Source organism: Onychostoma macrolepis, chromosome 15, assembly GCF_012432095.1.
Source record: "Onychostoma macrolepis isolate SWU-2019 chromosome 15, ASM1243209v1, whole genome shotgun sequence".
Lineage (NCBI taxonomy): Eukaryota > Metazoa > Chordata > Actinopteri > Cypriniformes > Cyprinidae > Onychostoma > Onychostoma macrolepis.
The window spans coordinates 6,066,979-6,087,044 of record NC_081169.1 but is presented as its reverse complement, the minus strand read 5'-3'; the positions used below and the strand labels follow the sequence as shown (position 1 = coordinate 6,087,044).

General features: G+C 36.4%; 1 protein-coding gene across 4 annotated transcripts in view; it reads left to right on the top strand.

Moving 5' to 3' along the window:
- Positions 1–20,066, top strand: part of dscamb (Down syndrome cell adhesion molecule b) — a 181,312-nt gene that overhangs the window by 62,689 nt on the left and 98,557 nt on the right. For all 4 annotated transcript variants that reach the window (XR_009266038.1, XR_009266039.1, XM_058744500.1 and 1 more), the window contains exon 4: positions 18,631–18,777. Coding sequence is in view for 2 of the 4 variants with exons in the window: in XM_058744500.1 (XP_058600483.1) it covers positions 18,631–18,777 (147 nt within the window). In the remaining 2 variants the exon portion in view is untranslated. The remainder of the gene's footprint in view (positions 1–18,630; positions 18,778–20,066) is intronic.

Sequence of the window (20,066 nt, the reverse complement as noted above, 5' to 3'; positions counted from 1 at the left end):
TGTGTGACAAGGCATCTGACGTCTTGAGGTTGTTATTCATCCAGTAACACAGAGCTCCTCCCTCGCTCAGGCATTCGTGTGTTCTTGTCCTCTGTACGCTGTGTGGCTGTTTGCTATCTTGCAGTTTCACGAAGGATAAAGGGAGGCCGTTCAATACGCTTGTTTACTGTGGGGGTACCGCGGTACACTGATGCTATCAGATGATAATAATGTGGTATTTGATTTATACCAGTAGCTCGCAACTGGTTTTGCTTCAGGACTCACATTTTGCTTTGGACATCAAGCGAAGACCCGACACAATAACTAAAGAGTTCCTTGAAATACAACTTTAGGCCTAAATGTAAGAATTGTGTATTTGAGTTGCATAAACAATAACACGGCATAGTGTATCATTAACTATTTATTTGATTTGATTAAAATAATCATCTTTTCAAAATGCATTTATTCGAATTGCTTAGAATGAGCATAAATCATAAAACAAATATACTCCGTTAAAAAATGATTAACAAGTAATATTAGTAATAACGAGTAATATTCAGTTAGTTAAAAAGAGATTGAAAGATGTTGGATTTGTTATTATATAAATAATGTATATAAAATAAAATAAAAAGTATATAATACAGACAATCATGTAGTATACAGTATAAACTTGGTTAATGTGTATTTACATTATTAGTACTATTACAGAAATCTTAAATGTTTCTTACCGGTTTCATTTATGTATGACTGGCAAATATGCATCATAGTAAGTTTATTAGTTTGTTAAATCTGTGTAATCCAAATAGATGTAAACTGTATATGCAATTGAAATACATAAATCTTAAATGTAACGAACTAGCAATAAACAACAGTTTTTAGTTGTTAATATAAGTATGCTATTGTTCGTTTTCTTTTTCTTTTAGAAGTTGCCAAGGCTTTTATTTATTGGATCATTTTTTACACATTTGTTTATTGATTGATTGTTAAATGGTCCGATTTATTTTATTATTTGCAATACAGTCAGCTTTTTGCTCCTCTTTTTTGGAATCTAAATTCGGCCAACCTGGGTCTGCCATTAATTCCAAAAAATTGCTGATGCTTGATATAAACTTGGCCAATGATAAAATGAAGAGTTAAGCCACATAACACTCAAGTCTCGTCAAGGCTTTCCTCCCTTGATTCAGAGTCAGCGGCAGGATGTGTTTTATTGGTTTGCATTGTCAATTACATTAGCTCTAATTAAAGACACTTTACATGACTTTACTTGTCTGAAAAGCTATTACAAGAGTTCAGAAAGAATATACAAGCAGAAATGTGTCACGTCCTTGGCATTTTGCCTATAATGGAAGAATAACTTGTGTGTGTTTAGCTTTATTGGTTGGTATGTCAAAGATGTAGCGTTCAAAATCAGATGTGGGATATTCCTACTTGATATCCATGACTCTGAAGATGATGTAGGAAGAAACATGACCGTGGTACTGTATCCCTTGTCATGCTGCAACTGCAGGTGTACGATTATTAATGCAGAGAATCGTTTGTTTTACACACCTGTCTCTGTGAATGCTTGCTAAACAGGCTGTATTGTGGTTGCTTTGACTCACTGATTCATTGTATTTGCTAAAAAATGAACATTTATCATCAGCTGTGTAGATCTCCCTTGGCTCCCATGTTCCTATGATATCGCACACCCACATTTCAGCCAAATGTAATTGTACATTTCAGCACAAGCCTCCAATTTGAAGAGGAGTTCATTGCACTTTTCCAAGTAGGCAGTTGGAAATTCTGCGTTGAATGGAGCACAGCATAATGCGTTTCATTTATAGATGGCTTTTTGAGATTCTGAGATTCATATAGCTCAATCGTTTCAGGCAGACTGGCATCAGCGGCTCTCATTAGCGTCCTAATAAAGACCCCACGACAAGCAGTTCAGTGTAATCAGTCAACGGGGACAATATTTACAATCCTCGCCATCTTCAGCTCCGAACACGGACCAAGACTGGGGCTTAAGACTCTCTTCCATTTTTACCCCTCTTTTCTCACCGTCAACTTAATTAGTCACATCAGACGTTAATTACACCAAGTGTAGGAAGTCGCAATCTCAAGTAGATCAAATTAAGCAGCGTGCAAAGCTTGAAGTGTCTCATTTCTGCCGGTGCACAGACAATCTCAATTCTGCGGGGAACACGTCACGTGAGCAAACCTCTCTTACGGCTGCTAAACAGGATCTTAATGCTAGAAATCACCCCATTTGAATTGTTAAGTGAATACGCGCTACTCGTGGTAAGAAGTAACTCATCTCTGGTGCCTCGGAAATGACTATGTATGAATGCCTTCCTGTAGCTCAGACAGTACAGGATGGTGCTAGCAACGCCAATTTCATAGGTTCGATTCCCAGGGAAAGCAATGACTGACAAAAAATGTGTACCTTGAATGCAGTGTTAGCCACTTTAGATAAAGCATCTACCAAATGCCTAAATGTACTGTCTGCGCTAAGGGTAGAAGATAGTGGAAAACAGTCAAGTTATCTTAAAAAGGTAATATGTGTGTGTATGTATGTATTAATTTAGATATTGTTTATTTTTTCCTATTCTAGTTTAACATGTAGAAACTTACCCACCTTATTTTATAAGTAATTTCATATACTTGCATCCATTTGTGCAAAAATGTACAAAATATAAGCTACAAATCAAAACATGCTAAACGTTTGTTTGATGAAGCCTTTTTTGAAAGTTTTGAAAAATGTAAAAAAAAAAAAAAAATCTTTGTTTGTAGGTTTATAGGCCTTACAAATAGGTAAATTCCTCGTCCTGTTATTACAAATGACCTTCCTGCGCATGTGGCCAATTCAATTTAAAATCTAACTGATAAATTGTAAAGGAACCTATACTTAAGTTTTGAATATGGGAGATATTTGGAAAAGCCACTAATTGCACAGAAATTACACGCTACAGATGTACAAAAATCCTGATGAGTAGTCACATAAAAACAAACAATATAATGTTCATCTACTGCTTTTCAGTGTTTTAAGCCTACTCTATTGAAGAGCTTCTATGAAGAGCCCTAATATTTCCAGCGCATATGAGGAGCCTCTGTAGAAGGGTGGGTGAGATATGACTATACAGTGGCATCCATGACCTCGTCTGTGGGCTGAAGAATATGGCGAAGAGCTTTTAATGATCGCTGCACGACACAAGTACGCTAACCTTGTGTCCTGCAGGTCTAAGTGACCTAGCCTTTTCATTTTCAAAAGGTGCAGCATGGTGTCACAGCACAGCTGTAGTTGGGCTATGCATGAGTCACTCTGATGGTGCATATTCAACATAGATTGCTGAAGTAAAGGTCAAGCCCTCTGGTTAAGTTCAGGCTGCCCAGCCTCCAGACACACGTTACATCTCTTAGAAAATGTATCCTATAATATATCCTGTAAGCCAAGTTGAGTGACACTTCTTTTTGATCTGCTAAAACAATCACTTTTAAGAAGGTTTTTCTTTTCAAAATTGAATTTGCCCTTAAATGTGTCTTAACGTGGTAATGTTTTTATTGTTATTTTTGATCATTAGTTTATTTAATTATTATTTGTTTTTATTATATTATATATTTATATTAAAATTACTGTGTTAACTTGACAAGATTTGCAAGGCTGGCAGCAAAGGCTTTATTTTCCTCAACTAAATAGCTATTAGGGTATATTTACATGACAACAATGTGCTAAAAACATTTGCATTTTTCGAATACAATTCTGACAATCGTGTCAAAGTGATCCCCGTTCACATGGATCCAAAAAAAATTACTTAAAACACTGCACAGGCAAGTAGTTGATGTCTTTTTGTAAAGAAATACTATGTGAACACGTAATACAGTATGCATGCGCATGCCCTAGTAAAAAAGTTACATTTATTACATACTAAGTATAGTTCAAGTCTATTAACATATTTACTGCCATATCGCTCAAGACTTATAATTAAACTTTATTTGGAGTACTACTTGTGCGCAATGCACATTTCTTAATACTAGGCCTAAAATGTGTTTTAATGTCACTATTAATGAGAATTGTATTATCTTTGAATTATATCAGTCTTTAAATGCAAGATATAATGTGAAGTATACCTGCAATAGTTCCATTTTAGCACAATCTTGGACTTCCGTAATACTTAATAGTGCATTAATTAAAAGTTGCTCCAATTTAGCAGACTTTAAGTATACCAGTTTAATATACCAAATTGAAAATCGCAGGGTATTTTTATCAAGTACATACAAAGGTAAATGTATTGTATGTATACTATAATGTATATTTCAAATACATTTTAGTATATTTATTTTTCACTAGGGTGACGACATCATTTTCACAAATTTGTAAAAGGTAGCATGTTCAGGCCCCAAAACGTGACCAAAACGCATAAAAAGTTTTTAAGTTGAAAATGGTGTTGTGTAAATGCCCCCTTGGTTCACATTATTTTCATCATCCACAGTCTCTACTATTTCTAGGTTAAGATAGTTAACTAAAACTAAAACCATTGAAAAATCCTACTTGAAATAAAATAATAACGAAATAATATTAAAAACACCATGTAACTTTAACTTTATGTACTAAAATAAATAAAAACAAAACTAAATTGATATTAAAAATGATCACATTTCTAAAACTAAAATAAAAACTTAATAATAGTATGTATGTATGTATTTATTTATTCATTCATTTTTAAATCCTACTTTAGATCACTTTCAAGGCTTCTATGTTTTCCCTAATGGGACAAGTGGACCAGCAGTCTCTGTATTTGATTCTCGTCTTAAATTTTCAATGCACTGTGCATTTTGTTTAGCTTTTATACTGGATAGCTGTGGTAGTTAGGTTGCCCTCGCAGAGGCAGAGCTTTTTCTAATTTTACTGTTGGCATGGGTTTGGCACTCAAATGTTTGTAAAGAGTTTATTATTATTATTATTATTATTATTATTGAGGTGAGTCAGCCTCATAAGAATACACAAGGCATCGTCAGCTTTGAATAACACCGTTCGTTGTTGATTCTTCAGTTTGCGTGTTTGTTTCCACATCCACAGTCATATGAAATGTTTGCTGTACAACCCCGAGCGATAAGTCACCATTACACACAGCAATAGATGGAGCCAATATTAAACTGTAAATATTAAATATTAAAGCTGCAATTCACGGCAGTCGTGCAACGCCCCTGGGTGTCTGCTATAATCCTGCAGTTTAAGTCATATTTGTTTTTAGCAGATTCTCTGTCTCTAAATGGTGCTAAATGAGTCTTTGATGGCCGTGTTTAATTCATAGCAGCCTTGCACAAACAGAGATCGCACAGAGCGGCGCTATGAATGATTAAACCGTGCTAATTTTGTTTGATAATCACACATAACTGTGCTTCCGTCTCAGGCGGTCAGGAGGACAGGGGTTTGGGGCAGGAGATCTGTTCCAGACGTGTTCATCTCAGCTGTCTGCACGAGTACGCACTCTGCTGGGATTTGCATAAGTACATGCAGAGAGGACGCAGTCACTGTTAAAAGCACACTTAGATCAAACCAAATAGCTGGAGGCAAGATTGTAATTAGATCGGCCTGCGGCAGTTAAGAACTTCTTTATGAAAACATGCGGCCAAAGTCATTTTTCATTCTTTTAGAGGAATTGAAATCAGCCTTGGTGAGTGTTTGGAAGAGAGAAAAAAAAAATCTTAAAGGTGAAGCGTGTAGTTTCTATGCTGCTGGCAACACCAAAAATAATTGTTCTACAATAACGACAGTAATAACTATTTTATAGCACACTAATCCTAAATAAGCTGCATGATTTCAGTATCACAAACATTTAATGATAATTAAAAGTTAATCACTTGGGGTTAGGAGTCTATAAATACCACTACTAGTACTATACTACCACTACCACCAGTAATAATAATTATAATAGTAATTATACATTTCATATTCTAAAGCTAAACTAGGCCAGGTTCTCTTACTATTAAAAACAAACAAACTAAATAACACACACACACAAACACTCTGTAAAAAGTGGTAACATGCAGTTGTTACCTTAAAGAGCTATTTATACCTGATTTAACCCATAAAATGTGTTTTGTTGGTATGTATTTAAGTTGATTTATTGTTCAAATTGAACATCTAAATCAGTGGTTAATTTAGATGTTACCATTTTTCACTGCAGTTCCTCTATAGTGATTTAACGTTGAAAATTCAATATAGTACAACTCTTGTCTTCTTGAATAAGGAAAGATTGATATTTCAGAAACTCTTTGTCAGGATTATGTAACAATAATTTATCTCAAATAAGCAATAAAATCCAGTGCAATAATGGTAGCATAGATTGTGTTCCTTTAGCTCAAATCATGCATATATATTATTAATATGAATAATAATAGCATTTTAATTTGAACATTTTTGTAATTTTATGTGCTTTTGTCATTTTCTATTTAAAAAAAAAAAGTTTTAGTTTTAATAATTTTAGTACTTCAGCTTACACTTATTTTAATTTTTTCCCCCTTTTTTCCTTCTAATATTTCAATTCTACTTTTATTTCAGCTTTAATGTAATTACTGATATAATAATAGTTTTAATTTGTAACTGTTAACAACAGCAGCACTGATTTCTACAGCCACCATATTAATCGTTTTTTTTTTTACTATGAGTGATCCCTCTCCTCCCCTTTATAATGTTGACACATTAAACCGGTATACAAGAAAGTATTAAATTACACACTTCACCTTTAACAGTGGGATGTTGATGAGACCTGGATCAAGTGAGCTGTAGCTCCAGCCAAATGAAGAAACGTTAACCTGCGCAGCTTGCAAGATGGAGTCCAAGCACATAGAGATAGACGGATTTCCTCTGTGTGCTCTCACGTCAGCTTGATTCTGATTTGGTGAGGTAATCACATAGAAATGAACGCAGATTGCATATAATTGATCCTGCTGGCTGTAATTAAGCACTAACAAGCTACATTGCAAAGGAAGTCCACACTGCCAATAACACAGTGCCTCAATAAAACATGATACTGGCTGCAGATATGCTGTGTGTGTGTTTGAGTTTTAGAGAGACTGACAGATGAAAGAAGAGAATAAACATATGCAGTGGGGAATGGCTGGAGTATTGTCTCTGTTTCATGCGGGAAGAGGGGTTGCGGACAGTTTCAGAGTCTTTCATCTTGAACAACATGCTCTGGGGGAGCGAGGGGCATTGTGAATTTTATGTGAAGTATTTCAAAGGCCTCGTACCGCTGCGGCTGATACTTGTCAATTTCACTGGCTGTGCTGTTCGGAATAGTGAAGAATGGTGACTAATTATTACTCTCTCAGATGCGTTTCTCAATCTTAGCATGTGATTCTTTTCCTTACCATTTTTTTTTCTCTTCACCCATCAGTCAAAATAAGATTTCACAAAATTACTTCATCAAAAAGGTTATTATAGGTAACTAAAACTAGAGCTGATACCGTAGAAATCAGTTAAAATAATAATTAAAATAAAATTCTGAATTTTTTTTTTTTTTTAAACTAACATTTTTATTAACTATTAACTGTACAAAAATAAACTACTTTTAAACAAATGAAAACATAACATATAAATAAGAACTCATTCTAAATCTCTCTTATTATTAGTGTTTCAGTTATACTAAAATAACACTGCTGATCAATTATTTAGTTATTAAATTGATTCTCAGTTTGGGCTTACAAACCTTTGTTATCAAAATTATTTAAAATGAATGATTTACTTTAAGAATATAATTATGAAATAATTAAAGAAATTGCTATTAAATACTTTTTAAGCATTACATTTAAGACTGTTGCATCACATAACCTTGAGTGCCTCGTTTATTTTAAAACATGCTTCCTGCATAATCAAAATATTAAACACACATTTTCATTTTTTTTGTTTTTAAATTGCATATTCATTAAATGCAATAATTTGCACTTATAAATATATTGCCTGACACATAACAGAAAGTTGCTATGCAACAAAAATAATCATCTATTGTTCACATTGCAGTTTTAAATGTAGCTGATTGCTTATTTTGAATATCACTGCATGTCATTTTATTAAATGAAACTGAAAACATCAAACATCTATAAACACTATTGACTTTATATGTTTGAGTCATGAAGAAGGAAATGTCACTGTATTATGAATCACAGGCATGAAGTGTTAAATATTCATGGCGAATGCTGTGTGGAAATGAGCGATAAAAAGGTTTGGGGTTCTGCCAAAGCAAATGGAAGAAGAAAAAAGACCAATGGGAGCTCTGTATTAACAGCGGTGGTTTAATGGCGCGAATCTAACGCAGGCCAATTAAAAGGCAGGCAAAGAGCATGGGGGTGGGCCTCCACTCATTTGAGAGGAAATTGAGGTTGAAATTAGGCATTGTGTGACCACGTGGCCTGTACAGAGTCTGGACCACTAGCAGCTTTCATTAACTCTTGGCCAACTCTAAGCGCTGGCAAAGAGATAAAATGGATACAATTGTGCAAATCCAGCAACATATTGCTTCATTTGGATTCTTCAGTGTCAGAAAGTTGCCTGGGTAGGATTTTACCAGCCATTTGCAAGTTTTTACTTAAACTGAAACGTAAAGTCCACACTATAAGGCTTTTAATCCTTCACTAGCAGGATCCAGTTTTAAATTCCAGTTGCACAGTGTGCCCCGTTATTTTTAAACTATGCTATTCTATGACATTAGCGATGTAATTTACACTGTTTACTTTAATGTTTCCTAATGAGAAACCACGATCGCACTGGCAATATGCAAGTGATTTACTCAAAATGTAGTGGGTTAACATTCGATTTCAATCTGGATTTTTAGAGTATTGTTTTGTTAGCTTAGCAACATGCTAACCTCAACTCTATTGCTAGTAGGTGACTTGTGAGCTTCAAGTTAGAAGCACTATTTGTGTGTTCATGAGAAAATTTAGATCAATCACTTGCAGATTCCATTACAATAAGGCAGTACCGTTTCTAGGCATAGGCGAGCTAGGCGGTCGCCTAGGGCGCCACCAGCTGAAGGGGCACCAATGAGCATACGTACTGGCACTATATTTTAGCAGGGTTGTGATAAAGAGTGATAAAGAGTGACACGGTCACCCTGAAATATGACTGGATCCCCACTGGATCCCCAACATCATTGGGCTAGAGTACTGTCAATCTGACGATGCCTGTATGCCATTGGATCAGAGCGCTCTGAATTTCTGCCTGATCGTTGCATGCTTGCATTTGGAGCGCTCATCAACGCCATTAGATCAATGGGCTCTGTCAGTGCTTTGGCAAGGTAAAGCTTTTTTTTTTTTTTTTTTTGCCATGCAATAAAGCTAAGTTCAAAGGCCATTTGAAAATATTGGTACAGTAAATAAAGTGCACAAAATCAGTATTTTGTTTAGGCAGTATTTGTGGCAGTTGATGAATCGTGTTGCGAGATTTGTCCAAAAGGTGTGCGTTTTTGCGCCAATGCATTGTTAAAGGATCAGCGTGTCATGTAATATTCCCAGATAAACTTTAACAGCCAATTAAAAAATATTGGTATAGTAAAATTCGCTAATTCACAAGATCAATACATCCTTTATTAAACCGCTTTGTCGAGTTTAATACATCCTTAAGGAGGTGTCGAAATGCTGATAAATTCATTCACTTCTAACACAGCACTTAATGGGAGAAGAAGCGTCATACACATAGAGGGCAGAGCGTCACGTTATTTATAGGGGAAGTTCACACGTTAATGAGTAGCAAAGGAATTATTAAGGATAAAGGATTATTAAGTAGCTGCATTGATTACTTTTATGCCACTGATCAGGCTTTTATATGTAGTTTGGGGCAACAAAGGGTTTTATAGGTTTGACTGAAATAATAATGCAATAACTGACACTTTAAATCAATGTTTCAAGCAACAACAACATAACAATTGAACAAAAAACAGATAAAGACAAAAAGTAGCCATTGATAGTATCTAAACATGTATCCAAATCCAAATGTAATAAAATTAATTTATGTGTGATTTATGTGTAAATTATGTGCAATGTCTTAGCTACTAGGGATTATTACATAGGGCTATACAGGCATCTAGTGGCAACACAATGATATTACAGATAATAAATTGTGCAAAATGTTTATCTTAAGTCAATTCACAAATAATGCATTCAGATTTGTGGAACTCAATCTCCACAAATCAGTGTCGTAACTAAGACACCCAATTTTAATGTAACAAGAAACTGGTGTCTAAAAAGAATATATATATATATATATGAAAGTGAAAGTGAAGTGACATACGGCCAAGTATGGTGACCCATACTCGGAATTTGTGCTCTGCATTTAACCCATCCAACGTGCACACACACACACTGTGAACACACACCCGGAGCAGTGGGCAGCCATTTATGCTGCGGCGCCCGGGGAGCAGTTGGGGGTTCGGTGCCTTGCTCAAGGGCACCTCAGTCATGGTATTGAGGGTGGAGAGAGCGCTGGACATTCACTCCCCCCACCTACAATTCCTGCCGGCCCGAGACTCGAACTCGCAACCTTTGGATTACGAGTCCGATTCTCTAACCATTAGGCCACGACTTCCCACTATATATATATAAAATAAATAAATAAATTAATAGGGAATAGGGATTTCGCCTAGGGTGTCAAATTGGCTAGAAACGGCCCTGCAATAAGGATACTGACTTCAAAGCTAACTGGCAGTGTATTGCGAGGCAGCTGACTTGATTTGGGAACAGACCTAACATGTTAAGCCCTAGAGGGAAATGCATTCCTCCAGCTGTTGATTCTGGGAATGACCTTTCGTTAATGTCACACATCACAGAGTTTAATATCACTCCACGACTATATGCCATGACACAGAAATCTGTTGTTTTTTAACTTCCTTTCTCTCATTTACCGTTGCTCCAGACCGCATGTGCTCCTATGAAATTCTGAGGCTCCATCAAAGATATTTTTGCTCACAGTAATTATCACATGTTGAGGACTAATCATCTGGAATGGAGGGAAAGGAAAAAGGAAATGGTTGTAAAGGAGCTACTGTATAGCTGAAGGCTACAATAGAGTAAGACTGCAGAAATAGACTGATTGTCTCAAAAATGCCCTCTAACCTCTTCAATTAAAAATTAAGTCAATTTTTACAGGCTTTTCCTGGCTTTTGTAATGGAGCTGACCCCGTGTCTTGTCAAACTAATCTACTGATAAAGTGCGTTCCACGAGCTCATTAGTAAGATCTGGGGAAGTTTGAGCAACTACATGAATCTAATCACTTATCAACGTGTTGCTAACTATTGCAAAATGAATTTCTGTATGTAGAAAGTGTTATTGTCATTTTGTTAAGTGTCAATTCACCTTCTGTGCTGCTGTAACAGAAGTTGACTATAGCATATAGCATAACTTGCTCAAGTGATTAGCATGTACATATGGAATAGGTTTCACGTGTAAAATCTTTAATGTTTAATGACGAGGACAATATAATATTCAGAAAATGCAACTTGCAAAAGATCTGAATTTGATGTTACAATGCAAAGACTGTGGTATAATGTATCATCTGGAATGTATCATGTTGTATTTTCAGAGCAATCCTTCTGTCAAAACATCTGCTAATCATTGTAAAAAGAGTGGAATAATGTTCAGAATCCTCCTAAACATTGTGAGCAACTGCTGAAAGTTGTTTATCACAGAATGTTTTCTTGCTGTATTGCAGACACATTGAATAGATATTGAATCTCAGAAACATACATGTGCAATCATGACTACACTGTAGGATGACTATTTTCTGTATTCTGTAGGATATTTTCAAATTTATGAGTCATTCAGAAAGGTTTTGTGCAGCTGAGATGATGCGAGTGGAAAAGATAGATGCTTTGACAGATTTATGCTGCTTGTGATGTCATCAATGGACATGAAGCTATAAGCATTTTTTTTTTCTTTTTTGTATATGAATCAACTATTTCTGTTTTATTATTTTCTTTTTTTGTCGTATATCTTTTTTGAAACAGAACAGAAAACTTTCCAGATGATGCACACCTCCTACGTAGCTGGCCACCATAACAACAAACCTTGGTGTTTTAGTTAGTGTTCACATTGAAGGAAAAGGGTCCGGGTGGTAAGGTATAAGAGGGAGATAAAGCTCTTGGGCAAATGAGCGCATCAGTCAGGTAGCGGGTTTACAGCAGATCTGGAAATAGCCGAGCTCTTGTCAGACAGACAACAGCTGGCCAGGGAGATGGACATGCCCTCAGGCTGCAGGTAGTGTTTAACAAGCTCCAATATAATGAAGCCATGTGTGTCATTTGCTTACACTTTCTCTCGACATACACAAACTCATACCCTCAGTTCGCCTCTGCTTGTTCCCGCTATGATGCCTTTTCTTTAAAGGTGAAGTGTGTAATTTTTGGACTATTTGCAGCAAACATCAAGCGTAGCGTTAGTTCTGGCAGATCATGTTAGTCAAGCTTGCATCAGCTGACTCTCAGCTGATCCCCATCTACCTATAGGAATACGACACTTACTGTATCTAAGCATCCATATATAAGGTCCTTCAGTATTATCAGCAGTTTTTGCATTGCTCAATAGCTAATTACCCTCCTCCATCCCCAACTCCTCCTCTGTCAGTCAGGATTCAGCCTTCTGATTCTCCTTTGAATCAGACTAATTCTAAAATGTGTACATAAAATTACAGAACATTAACAATATCTGCAACACATTTGTTGGTTCTGTTCTGTTTACCCTGGGGTGGGGGGGGGTGGGGGGGGGGGTTATCGCTGCTCTCCCTGCTCTCATCCATGATAGGCAGCATGGATGTGCAGGGAGTTCTTGCCCAGAAACTGTATGCTAATTGTCAATCATCTTTGACAATAGTGGTCCTGACAGAAAAAAAGGAAAGTGTAAAAATAATGACTGTTTTCAAACAGGTGTCCAAAACACTCCCACATCTGCCATTCATTGGTTGAATAAACAGTCTCATCCTAAAAATCAAGCCATTGGTTAAGCCAGTGTCACTGTGTTGGGCTGGGGTGTAATTCCTGTACAATGCCATAACTTGTCATAACAATGTTTTGGAAAAAATGCATCTTTGGAAAAATTAACATGCTAGTTATGACTGTTTCCTACAGATTCCTACAGAAAAATGTAATTTCAATGCTTTTGAACTTTTGCGTTCCCCCAAGATACATTTCGTTCAAATCTTTTTTCTTTTTTTTTAACCAAATCTTGTGTTTTACTGAGAAAAAAAAATTCTTTCTTATATTATTTTCATATTGCATATTATTCCTATTTTAATTTTTGTTTTGAAAGTATGGTAAATACTGGTAAAATGTACCAACAATCACATTTAAAAATTTACACTTTTTGATAAACCATAAAAATAACAGGTAGCCCATCTGTATTTGCCGCCACCTAATGTTGTGGGTTTATTATTGACATCTCAAAGTCTAGACCCTGAATATAAGACGACCGTGTTTTTTCAGAAAAACGTTGTCTTATATTCGGGTCAATACGGTAATAACTTCTACTATTTAACCGATTCAAGATCACAAATAATGTCATATTATTATAGATTATTTACACAAGTAACAGAAAGACATTCTATTTTTTTTTTTTTTTTTTTACATCATGTTAACATCCAGTATGTTTTCGGCATATGCTTTACATGCATCACAGTTTGATGCAAGTTTGCAACTAATGTATAATTTCAGAAAACGCTGATTCCTTGCACTATGTTGGTAACAACAGAACTTGTTAAGATAGTGGCAGCGGCTATTTGCAATGGATTCTATTTACACTGTTAAAATAGCATTTTCTGCTATTTATACTACTTATTGCAAATAGTGCAAATATCTGCACCTTAGTATTGTAGTACATTATAAAACAGTATGCAATAATAACGTATTGAGTGTAAATTAAAATTTTAATTCAAATTATTAAATGGATGCCACCTTATTGGGACAATAAAACCCTCCCTACATCTTTCCTAACACTACCCGATACTTTATTTTCAACTTTTTGATTATTTCCTTCATTTTTATTGAAAATAAATGCCTTTCTGATGTGATATGAGATTTTAAAAGGGAGAATTTTAGAACCTGGGTCGATTGCTTCAGAAAGACTACGGTATGCACTTTACCATCTACGCCAATGGAGCTGTTGTAAGATGGTCGTCTTTTGTAGTGTTGACTAGCCCAATCACACGTTGGTGGGCGGAGTTAGCGTAAATAGCTTCTGCCAACAAGGCGGGCTATTTGCACTTAGTGTAAATAGACACTCCGTAATATAGCTAGCTAATGATATTTTTGGGAAACACACCCCAGATCGGGAAGCTTGCTGCAGTGGAGCCACTTAGTTGTTGCTGCATATGATGTTGGGGTAGGACAAAGAGCCACACATGCTCTCGTAGCGACTCGTTTTGATGTGTGCTTGTGAGCTTTATGGGGGTTACGATGACATTAGCTGTCAGTGTGTCTCTCTAATAATGACGAATGGAACTTATTACATCAGTGTTAATTTCCCCTCCACAGATTGGTCTCAGATGCTGATACTTATCTGGCACTGATCGAATTGTATGAGTGTAATCGCTGAGAACAGACCCTATTAAAATCCGGGGCCTGTGCATCTGATATCAAGTCTTACGGGAGGTCTGATTAGTCCTCATGTACGCTACCTGCTGACATGTCACTATTCTCAAACTCTTCAAAAATGTTGTGCCAGCTGAAAACACAAGCATTTATAGACAAATCTGGACATTTTCTGGAATACAAATGATTTATACATTAAAGTCATCATAACCTACAAGTTTTTATAATTTCTTCACCTAAATTATATTATGACTTACAATTTACATTCCTGCAATAAATAATTTTTAAAATATAGGATTTACACTGAAAATAAATTACACTGTGATGCTCTTTTTTTTTTTTTAAGAATTCAGCTTCGGTTGGTCTTTGTTAATTTAATTAAAGAAACATGATATTGTCTCAAAAAAAATGTATGAATATTGAGTCAGCACTGGTTATTTGCAGGGTATAGCAGATGGGTTTTGTTTTAGCATATGCTATCTTGCGCTAAATGCCAACGCTTAGCACAGCAGAATATCCTCTTGTCTCTTAACGCATTCGAGAGGACCTGGTTCACTAATTGAACTCATTTGATATAAATGTGTTAATTGCTCTAGTTGAGCAAGCGCTGTAATTGGGTCATGATTGCTCTTGCTCTCCTCTTCAGTTTGCACACTTCCGCTAATAATATCAATGAAACTATCATGAGAGCTGCGCTACCGAATACAGCTTTTTTATCGAATTGCTATAAATAAGTTAATGCCTGCCACTGTCTATACCGTGTACTGTTTTATGACCGGGATTTTGGGATATCTCAGTTCTTTAGGATAAATTATAATCGATTATTGCCTGTACGTTTAAACTTAGTGCTTTTTGTGGCACATTAGGCATTTTGATTTGTCTGAAATTCATCCTGTGTGCGCTTTTGAAGTACTAGCCCACAGAAGTGTGTAGTAATCCACTGGATTTGAAATGAATTTCAATGCTCCCGCTTTCTCCCCACTTTCCCAGCATGCAACAGAAATCTCCTGTTGTTAGTCCAGAGACGACAGGCCTCTGAATTCATATTATCAGTCTTTGAAAGAGACGTACACTGCTTTCTCAACCCAGACACCCTGCTGAGTTGGAACAGTTGCATTGTGGGAGCACAAGTTCTTCTGGCAATGACTTGCATGGGTCCAGATCCACACTGCTATGAGTATTTAATTAATAGTCATATTTTGTGTTTATTCTGATATTGCAGCAGAAATATCAAGGAGACACTTTTGCTTTAAATTAAATTCAACCTGAATTAAGAAAGCAAATTTATTTTCATGTTGACTAACCCAGCATCCACAGTAAATCATGCACAGAGAATGCAGTATTGGCCTCACTCCAGATGCATGATTATTTCATACGGCACATCATGCACAATGTATTTATCCTTTTGAAATATAGATGAATCATTTCTGTGGCTGCCGGTCATTTTTTTGCATGGTTTGCAACAAAATTCAATAATTTATGGAGGAAATATGAGAGGCTGTCTGTTTGCTTGAATGACACAAGACCATAAACGCAACCCAAACAGCAGAGTCATGAAACAGATGCATCGCTGAGAGATGTGATGGTTGAAACTGAGGGACCAAATTTCAGCCTTTCCAACTTCGTGAGCTTTTAGTTCATTTGTATACCCAAAACATCTTGGGTATTTTTCAGTGTCATTTTCGACAAATTTTGGAGATGGTTGTGAAGTGGAAAAGGTTATTGTGTTGTGTCTTGGTGCACTACTGGGACTGCACTGCAAATGAATTATTCATGCTAACAATTGGAGAAGGGCGCTGGAAAAAGAGTAAAGAGAAGACAAAGGATGGATGATATAAATCGGATGATAAATATGTGTTTCACTGCATAAACAGTGCTTATTTCAAGATTTTCCTGATGCTAAATATAATTTATTTCTTGCTGTTGATTTTGCAAACTGAAAGATGGACATGTTCTAGATAAGTTTTGTGAGATTTACCCATTTAGTCCTTAAATGATGTCCTGGCACTTGTATTCAAGCTCCATGTCTCAGTATGGTCTTGCGTCGGCCGTGTGGCAGGAGGGTGTGGTGAGCAGGTTGAGAAATCCAAGTCCAGGTTAACTAGGAACTCTGACCTTAATCATCCCTGATTAGTGTTCTCATCCCCTGAGGAACAGGCAGTCTGGATCCTGGATTTAACATTGATTAGCTGGGAACATGTTGTCCAGCCTTCTGTCACCCACGTGGAGCATCGGCAGACGACATTGGAGTTAAACATGTTGTTAGTTGGTCAATTGAGATGATCCTGAATTTATATTTAGCTTATTTTGTTTGGCAAGTTGTGTGCCTCTTATAAATTCTTCATTTTATAGGCTTTTGATTAGATACATTTTCTCTGCTGATCATGATGTGTAATTCTTAAAGTTTGCATTAATTAAACATATATTAAATTAATAAATTAACTGAATAATTTGGATGCAGATTCCATATTTACTTTAAGTAAATACCTAATAATTGTCCACAAAATGCATTACATTTCTGAAATGCAAAGAATAAAATAAGAATATTAAATAAAGTATCTTACACACACATACCAGTACTGTGGCTATATGGGAAAAATAACCATAAAACCTTTTTTTTTGGACTATAAGTCATCTTTTTATCATCTGAAACATGCTGTGCTTTATATGATGCAATTAATGTCAAGCACGCAAAGCATGAAAGAGGAACATGGACCAAAGTTTATATGTGGTGCATTTCCCACATGCCAGTAGTTTCAGTTATGCTTTGAAATATGTAATTAGGCCCAGTATTTACATTTCCTTTTTTTCATTATTTCTTAATGTAATAAAGAAATGTTACTTATACACTGGTGTGACTTATCCGTGTTTTGTAACCTGGTGCAACTTATAGTCAGGTGTGACATATTTTTTCTACAGTAATATCATGGTATTGTTTCTTTCCCTCTCTCTTTTGCCAGTTTTAGTGTCTTTTAAAAAGACATTGTGGACTTAGGTTTTCAAAGACATTGTGTGTATTTGTAGACATGGCTTGATATTTAATGCATCCAAATAGTGTGTGCTTGTGTAAATGTGTGGTCTTTGAAATTCTACCAGACCTGGATGTGTCACAACTCACAAGTCACAATATATGTTGCATTCTATTCTATTCTATTCTATTCTATTCTATTCTATTCTATTCTATTCTATTCTATTCTATTCTATTCTATTCTATATGTCAGATCAAAATGTTTCTCTTGAATTTGAAAGGGTGTAAGCTCTCACATATGTAATCATAATCATCGCTTCCTGAAAAAGGGCCCACTTACAAACACGGCATGAAATAGGTGTGAAATTATGTGATCCTCAAATTCCACAACACAGTTTAGCTAATCTAAGAAGCGTGCTCGAATCCCCCCCTTTCTAATTTTAACCTTTTCAAAACAACAGTGCACAGATGTGTTTTCCCAGTTTTCCATTTGCACTGCTGGTAGCAGGTCTCAGACGACTGCATGTAAACTAGGAGCTATAACCCCCTCTAGGGTATCAAATCCTGGACTCTCATTTCTAACTAGGTCAAAGCTTGCTATAGCTGCAGACTCTCTATTTCTCCTTTTCTGTCTATCTCCCTCTCTCTTTTCAACCCCTGTGCGCCACAAGATCCATTTCTCATCTCGTACGCATCAACATCACAGTAATTTGTGTCCATTTATGCAGTCATTTTAGTGTACGCAATATAATCCTGAAAATAAATGAATAAGATTTCAGGAACTAACGATCATAATTGTAACGTTTCTCCGGCTGTGTATGTGTGAACTGTAAGAATGGCTGCAGTTGTTGAAAGCTGTTTTCTGTTTCAAGCTCTGGGCGACTGACTGAGCGATTGGCTCAGTTGCAAAACAGTCACGTCCGATAGTTCAATACTCCGCTCCCTCAGGTCTGCCAGCGCTGGCTTCAAAGAGACATCACGTGTGGATTCTCTTATCTTATGAAAGCAATAAATGTTTTACATACATTTGTTTTTGATGGAATATGAAGTCAAATAACATAGTACAGCATGTTATATGCCTTTAATTGGGGTTAGCGATTCTAACCACAATATTTTGTTCTTTTTTTCAGGACCAAGATATCTTATTACATCCATGGGGGCCTTGTATATTCAGGATGTGCAGTCAGAGGACGCGGTGAATATTTATCGCTGTACCACGCGGCACCGATACACAGGGGAGACCAGACAGAGCAACAGTGCCCGACTGCTTTTATCAGGTGAGGGGCCTTTGTGTTGCTGTCACGGCTTCACATAAACCTTCTGTCATATATCTACAGATAAATGCCAGCGCTTCGTGATTTGGTCAAAAATTAAAATGACAATTATTTACACATTTTGCACTTCAAATTTAAAATAAATTTAATATAAAAAATTAAAACAAAACAACAACAAGAGACTGTTCTGAATTGTCACGTATCAGTGTTGAATGAACACGCATGAAGATGAAGATGAAGGGTAACAGTCTTTAATAAATCCACACAAGGGAAGGCTGGTGACACACATATACAATAGACAAGACCCGACAAATTAGAACTGAATAGACAGGAACTTAAATAAACGGGCAAAAGAGGGACTAATGACAAAACACACCTGAACAAAATGACATAATCAGACACGAGGTAAAACTAGGTCACAGAACACATGAGGAGAGAAAACAAACTAAAAGTCCAAATGATGGTGACAGGTGTAAGATCATTTTTTGCCGTGTGCGAATTCTCACAAGATTGGGTTGGGCTAAGTCAGTTACATTCACGACAATACGCGATAACTATTAAAACTTTGTTTTTAATACAAATCTGTTATAAGGCTTTACAAAAACCCAAGTGTGCCAGTTGTTTTTTGTTTTTTTTCTTAAACTGTTTATGACCTTTAACCGATTAAAGAAACTGGTTAAAGGTGTGTATGTGACCTCACAAGCAAACCAAGTTTGTAGCCTGTAATGCCTGGCTTCCCATTTATTTCAATGGTATTTGCTTGGGTAGGACCAGGAGGTATACAATTTGAAATTCACAATTTGATCTTTGCTCATGGCAGCTCATGTAGTCTCAGCCTCAGACGTCACGCCCACGGACCGCTGGCTGAAAGTTTGATGCATATGGCACACAAAAGTGGAAACACTTCAGGAGTTTCGAAGTCGTCGTCGGATTGGTTGAATTATACAGGATTTCTGGGAGACGTGTGTGTCGCGTTCTTTAACGTTCCGCCTGGAAACAAAGATGCCGTGAAGCCAAACCACTTCACGAAAGAAGAAAGCCGTCGTGTTTACAGCTGTGACGACGAGCACATATCATGATAAACTAAACGCTGGATTTTCAAAAGTATGTGAAATATTTAAAGTTCGCGACATAGAATCTTTAAAATACGCCTGAGAGATTTACACACCGGTCTGTTGTTGTGGCAACATTTCCATGCCCCCCGAAATGTGACGCTGAACAAAAGGAACTGTGATTGGTTGTTTGACATGTCGGTCAAACGGCCTCATGGGCGGGCCTTGGCCAATGAAAGC